Source organism: Clarias gariepinus, chromosome 3, assembly GCF_024256425.1.
Source record: "Clarias gariepinus isolate MV-2021 ecotype Netherlands chromosome 3, CGAR_prim_01v2, whole genome shotgun sequence".
Classification (NCBI taxonomy): domain Eukaryota; kingdom Metazoa; phylum Chordata; class Actinopteri; order Siluriformes; family Clariidae; genus Clarias; species Clarias gariepinus.
The window spans coordinates 11,910,528-11,917,028 of NC_071102.1; the positions used below are offsets into that span (position 1 = coordinate 11,910,528).

The 6,501-nt window shown below is 36.7% G+C and overlaps 1 protein-coding gene across 3 annotated transcripts in view; it reads right to left on the minus strand.

The window, feature by feature from the left end:
• The window catches only part of tp53bp1 (tumor protein p53 binding protein, 1), a 30,926-nt gene extending 25,700 nt beyond the window's left edge, over positions 1-5,226 (minus strand). The window contains exons 1-8 of one of the 3 annotated variants that reach the window (XM_053491543.1): positions 5,016-5,226; positions 1,886-2,091; positions 1,720-1,801; positions 1,561-1,642; positions 1,413-1,474; positions 1,160-1,303; positions 1,016-1,070; positions 774-931 (exon numbers count right to left, since the gene is read on the minus strand). In XM_053491543.1, coding sequence (XP_053347518.1) covers positions 774-931; positions 1,016-1,070; positions 1,160-1,303; positions 1,413-1,474; positions 1,561-1,642; positions 1,720-1,801; positions 1,886-2,065 — 763 coding nt within the window. In that variant the 5' untranslated portion in view covers positions 2,066-2,091; positions 5,016-5,226. Of the gene's footprint in view, positions 1-773; positions 932-1,015; positions 1,071-1,159; positions 1,304-1,412; positions 1,475-1,560; positions 1,643-1,719; positions 1,802-1,885; positions 2,092-2,555; positions 2,697-5,015 lie in introns of those variants that run through there. The other 2 variants (XM_053491545.1, XM_053491544.1) reach the window with 2 other exon arrangements.
• Between the last annotated feature and the right edge of the window lie 1,275 nt (positions 5,227-6,501).

A 6,501-nucleotide genomic window follows, 5' to 3' on the forward strand; every position in this document is an offset into this window, starting at 1 on the left:
GATTCTCAAAGTTTCTTAGGATTTCTCAGCCATTTTGCTTTAATGGCAGCGTGCACTCATTCTTGGACAATGCAAACCATACGTCCAAGTACATGCTTTAACAGAAGATATTATGCATAAAGGAAATCGGACGTTTTGTACAAATCAGCTAACCTGGTCACACATTTAATAGCACAAATGTTTAGACATTTTAATACAGTCCTAATAAATAGAGCAAAATGTTGAATATTAAGTAGTAAACTAATACTGAATGCTGAATTACCTCTTTTTCTTAGTTTATTAAAAATTTCAAATGCAATTTCCAGTTTTTTTTTTTTTTTTTTTTTAATATTCCCACTCTAGGAAGAGTCAGTGACACTCTAGTATCACCGAATCTCTACTCACTCTACTAGTCAGTGAGTAAAAAAAGATTGTTGATATTTAAAGCTCTTCCCCTTCACATTCATGGATATTCATTACCAAGGTAGTAATCATAAAAACTAAAACATAAAAAAAATTATATGTTTATATATATATATATATATATATATATATATATATATATATATAATAATTTTTTTTATGATCCTATACATATATAAAGGAATTTGTCAACTAAAGAAAATGTGCTTAAAATCATAAGTTGAGAACTAGTCAATAAAATATTTTTTTCTTTATCCAGAAATTTCCTTTTGTGACCGAAAAATCAGTAAAAAAAAAAAAAGAAGAAAAAAAGAAAAAAAGGAATAGCTAGAAAATTCAATCATATCAGAAAGACATATTTTCATTCTTACCACTCCTTTCTCCGTCAAACAAATCATCCTGAGATGACACAATTTCCTCATCAGACTCATCGACCTGAGAGTGGAGTAAGGCCTGGATGGTCAGCTCTTTCTCAGCTCTGCCATCTCCCCTCTCAGAAGCCAAGGCACTGCTGGAGCTCACCTCTGGTCTAAAAAGTAAGAGAACAAGCTTAAAAACAACAAACTAGATGTAATATAAAAAAAAAAAAATTGTGTATTTCTGATTATCTTACCTTCTAAGTCTGTCACCTTGACCGTCTAAGGCTGTAGATGAGCTTTTCTGTCCAGCTAAAGAGCACAGAAAAGAAAAGTCGAGAATATCAGAGAAGCTAAAGGATAAAGAGGTGTAAGTATATGTAGTGGAGATTTTGGCTTACTTTGGCTGGCTGGTTTATGGCTGTCTGCTGGCGACAGGTTGGCAGGCGTCACCTCTACGTCCTCATCACCACTCTCTATATTTTGTGCCTCCGAGTTGAATCCCTGACTCTCAGAAAGCACAAGACCCAACTGAGACATTCCTTCTGAATACACACAAAAAAAATATCACACCTTTGCTCAGTCAATAAAAACACCAACTTACTATGAGAGTCTTTTTGGGGGGGATTTTTTTGTTTTGTTGTTTTCACTTACCTTCTGTTTGTGCACAGTGAGTGGTTGAATCAGCTCCGGACTCCATGTCCTCTTGGTTAATTCTGTACAAAAAAACAACAACATAAGAATGTAGTACTGAAGCTGGGGAAAAAAAATCAGCTTTTATTCCAATCACATCTTGGAGTACCTTTTCGTATTAAAACGGGAACAAACTTCAAATATTTGACTACGCTCTTCAGCTGCTGAGTCCAGATGAGATGAACTATGGTCTATGAGAAAAACAGAGCTTAACTGTGTACGAAAATGATAAAAAGGCAACTCTTAATACAGATTAACACTCACATACCAGCCTCTGTTACACTGGTGATCTTTTCAGTCTGGTAATCACCTTCAGCGCCTCTGCTTTTAGAAGGGGAGGCGATCAACTCCTGTGGGGAGAAAAAAAAAGTAGCAAAACCTCTAACTGAACTCAAGGCTAAGAACGCAGTCGTGGGTGGAGCGTGAGATCTCACCAGCACTGGGCTTTGGGAGGTGGGCTGATGGTTGGAGAAGCGGCGGGAGAGTATGGCGCGATAACCGCTATCCGGGTCGTCCTCCAAGGCCACACTGTCAGGCTGGGAGTCTTCAACGATAAGGTAGGGGTTCTCGGTCTGAGGCAGACTCGACTCCAGATCACTTCCACCTGGATCCATGAGGCGGCATCAGGGTCAGTAGGCAACTGCATAGAGATTTAAACACAGTCAATGAGTAAGGGAAAAGTGGGCGGGGCACCATGTGGTTCAGTCACGTGGTGCAGGAAGACCCTGGGCCTGGGTTTATAAACACAAAACAAATGTGTTGTAAAAAAACCCTAACACACTGCACAGGCATTTTAAATTAAAGAATAAGAGTAAAGGTTATATTTATAGTCATCCTAAATACAAGTAACAAAGAGCTACTCAAAACACAACATAAATTAGTCATTTAGCCAACAAAAACAAACAAACAAATAACGTCACACTGAAACTACACAACAATACATGCCCATAACTTCTATTTATCCCGACATTTTGTGCGTTACAATAGTTTTCGTAAATACATTCCCACTACAGACTTATCAAAGCTAACTAGCTAATGCTAACCCTCCACGCAGAGATTTAATGCAACGCAAAACTTCTTACATAAATAACCCCAAAAACATACCTTTGCTATGTTTCTTGCTTTTAGTCATGTTGTACTGAATCCATGCACGTTAGTGCAACACTAAATAAACATAAATAAACATAAATAAAGCGGCGCGTGATGGTTCTCTGACCAGCTCCCCCCGTCCCTCAACCCGCTGCAGCTCAGCGGCAAAAGGCCAGAAAAGAAAACCGGTGATTGGATAAAATCCCTCGAGGAAGCAACAAAACAGGACCAGTGATTGGCTGAACCGGGGGAGCACAGCCAATCATATATTATAAAACAAACAAAAGCCCGCCTTACAACAACAACTACACTGTTGATTGGCTTAATATTTAATAGGTGGGGTCTGGTATTTTTTTTATTTTTTTTTTATTTATCACACAAAAAATCCTAAAGAGTAAACTATAAACAGCCATAAAACACACGATTGGAATGTCATACGTTTAAAAGTATTTGCAATATGCACAATTATATTCTATAATATTATTACATTAATAAATAATTGCTAAATTGCACTGTTTTTTTAATCTTCAAATTAATCCAGAAAAATTTAAATTTTTACATTACTTTTCTTTTCCTCCTGTAACACTGTAAATGTTAAATTACATATGTCTTGAATTAATGTGCCATTATATTTCCTTATACCCTGCTTTACAGCCTTTGGCTTGCAGTCAAATTAAATGCTGCAGCAACAAATTTGTTGTGATTATCCCAGCAGGGGAAAACAGGACTTAGAGGGACAACACACAATTATCAAGAAACACTGTGATGTTCTGCATTTTGATTGTCCCATTTTGTAACCAATTTCCTCTCCTGTAAACTACAGGTGTGGCCTATCATCCATCTTTACAATTCATTGACCAACTAGGGGATAAAGAAATGATCAGAATCTTTACACCTAACATTTACTCTATTTTAGTGTAAATTACAACTCACACAGTATATAATATATTTAACTTTTTTTAAAGTGACAGAAGCATTGAATCCATGCTATTGCAGAGTTCAGAATGGATGGATGGATAGATGGATGGATGGATAGATTACTCAGAAATTAAATGCAGTTTAGCATCTACCAGAAGTGCAAATAGTAGTGTAGCAGGGGTGGCTCGGTGGTAAAGGCACTGTGTCCCAGGTTCAAACCCTAGACCATTGTTGGGCCCTTGAGTAAGGCCCTTAACCTTCAACTGCTTAGATGTTTACTGTATATAATGAGATAAAAACACAAGTCGCTCTGGATAAGGGTGTCTGCCAAATAGCGTAAACATATACATCTTTGCAAATAGTGGTATAGTGCAAGTTGAAAGGTGCAGGTTAAATACGTAGATTTATGCAGTAAATACGTGCAGTAACTCTATATATTTTTTATTGTTATTTACTTTTTTAATCTTAGGCAACTTTTTTTAGCCAAACATTTGGGTGAATTTTTTTTTACATTTATGATCTGTACTTTGTTCATTCCAAAACAATTTATGTTTTGTTTTTCTTTTCTCTTTTTTGTCACTTTACATGGTTTAAAAATACTAAATATTATTGAACTCCACGACAGACTACAGATTAGATTTGGAAAGGTCTGCAAAACACACAAAAAACATATTTTTGCAAACACGAGTGTTGTTACTCTTAATTGGTGTATGAATATAAGTTTCAAATTTGATGGCTGGTGTCCAGTGGATTTTTTTTTTTTTTTTGGAGGAGGGTGCCCTCTGGGCAGGGAAGAGTTTAGTGCATATAGACTAACACCAAGTTCAGACGAAATACCATCTTGGCCTATAACTCGACGTCTACATAGCAAAAGCCTGTTGTTAAATGCCTACAGTGTTGAATTGCTTCCTAAACCTACTTAGAAAGTAGTCTAACTGTTAACACATTACTGACCTATGATTATTATTATTATTATTATTATTATGATTATTAACTATTTATAATAAAAAAATTGGATCTACCCTTACCGTCAATACATCTTGCCCCCAAGTAAAAGTAAAAAGTGAAGGAATTACTGAGATTTAAGATTACGTCACTGGTCAGGACTATGACATCTGAAACTGTGTTTCATTGGCTGCCCTTTCTAGGTCTGCAACCATATGTTATATGCCATGGACTTGACATCAGGACTGACATCTTTTCATTTTCTATAATGAATGTTACTGAAATCTTATAAACCTACCATGCACTAGAGAAATGCAGCTTCTTTTCTTTTCCCTATTTGAATTTTGAATTTTATTTGAATCTAAAGCCAACAAATCCATGCCCATAATCATCAATCATTTGTAGACTCTTCCAAGGTACTGCAATAAACAAGCCACATACGTGTAAGCATTAAGCCTGGAAATAAATTATTACGCAGGAAAGCAAAAACAGGCTATAATAAACACCCCGGCAATAAACACTAATCTGATAAATCATCAAGCCTCTTGAACAGAAATAAATGCCCTTATAGCGCGCACGAGAAGCTTCACAGACATTTAGCCGTTACAGTACCTGAGTGATGAAATTCTTCTAGCCTACGCAAAAAAACGTGGGCGCTTCGCTTCTTTAAATGATCAGGATGAAATTACATTGATGTATTCAGTTGTGCTCAGATGTGCCCTCTCTTCCCAGGACGATAATGGGGTGTGTTAATGGTTGCACTGGTGTCACTTAAAGACACAGAGCACAGATCCTGTGTGTATCTTTAGGCTAGCGGCAAGCTTCTGTAGTCTGGTCGAGGCTGAATACACACTATAAGTATTTGTATATTGTGGTAGAAACACAGATTGTGACGTAATAATAAATGACAGTTAGGCAGCAACACCGACAGCGGGCTTGTTGTGTACCGTGTGTGTATAGCGATGAGTGATTCCTGACCGAATCGGTTCCTTAGGTCTTAGTGAGGTATTGAGAATCGATACGTAACAAATGATTCGTGCAAATGTGAAGACTATTCGTCACAAATACATGAGTAGCTGATGTACATTATTGCGCACATACTGCAATTTGAGCTGCCTTATTTTTTTAATAAAAAGTAAAAAAAAAATTAAAACTATTTTATTGTATATACAATATATATATTTATTGTATGATACAAATAGCAATCAGCTAATAATAACTGATCAGCAAATATATGACTCATTTTCTATTTTCTTGGAAATCTGAAAAATAATGATGGGACACAAGACAATTAACGTATCACATGGTTTGTTGGGAAATTTAGTTTCTGTAATTGACTGATGCATGCCGTGACAGAACCCATTAAATGTGCCAAAAAAGAGATGATCAGGATGGCACTGATTTGACAGGAGCTCTCCCCAAAGAGCTTCTTACATCAGAAACATAAGATCAGATACATCTTTAAGATACGATATAACTTTATTCGTACCACAGTGGGGAAATTTCTTATAGCATATTCTTAGAGTATATTCCAGTAGATACAGCATCATACATTCCTGACATCTGGATACCAAAATCTCTGTAATGATGGAAGCTGTCTGATCTTTGAGAACAAAGAGAAAGTAAAGGGGAGGTATCTGAGGTTTCTTCATTCAAGGGACCAAGAAGCATGGGACCAAGGGGGGCAAGGGGGAAGCAAAGAAGGAGGGGGCTGTATGGGATTGAAAGGGTAGATTGAGCTTCTAAGAAAGGGGCCAGTGTTTGAAAAAGGGAAGCAGTTTATCAGTGCATAAATGTCCTGAAACTGTTTTGTCTTACAAATTTATTTTTTTAAACAGATCAATTATCCGTAGGGTTAGCTATATCTGTTTGTGAATGTGTCAGTTCAAGAAGAATATATATTGCTAGGTTTGACCATAGACAATTTGAGCTTACCAGCCCTTTGAGTAGATAGTGTTAGGACCTACAATGCTCCCCTGGATAACCTTTGGCTAGAAATAAAGACACACATGTTATGATGTTACAGAATCTTTAAGATTAAGTGGCACATTGGTTTGTACAGTGGGGATTTGCAGAGGTCAGGAATGAATCTCACAGT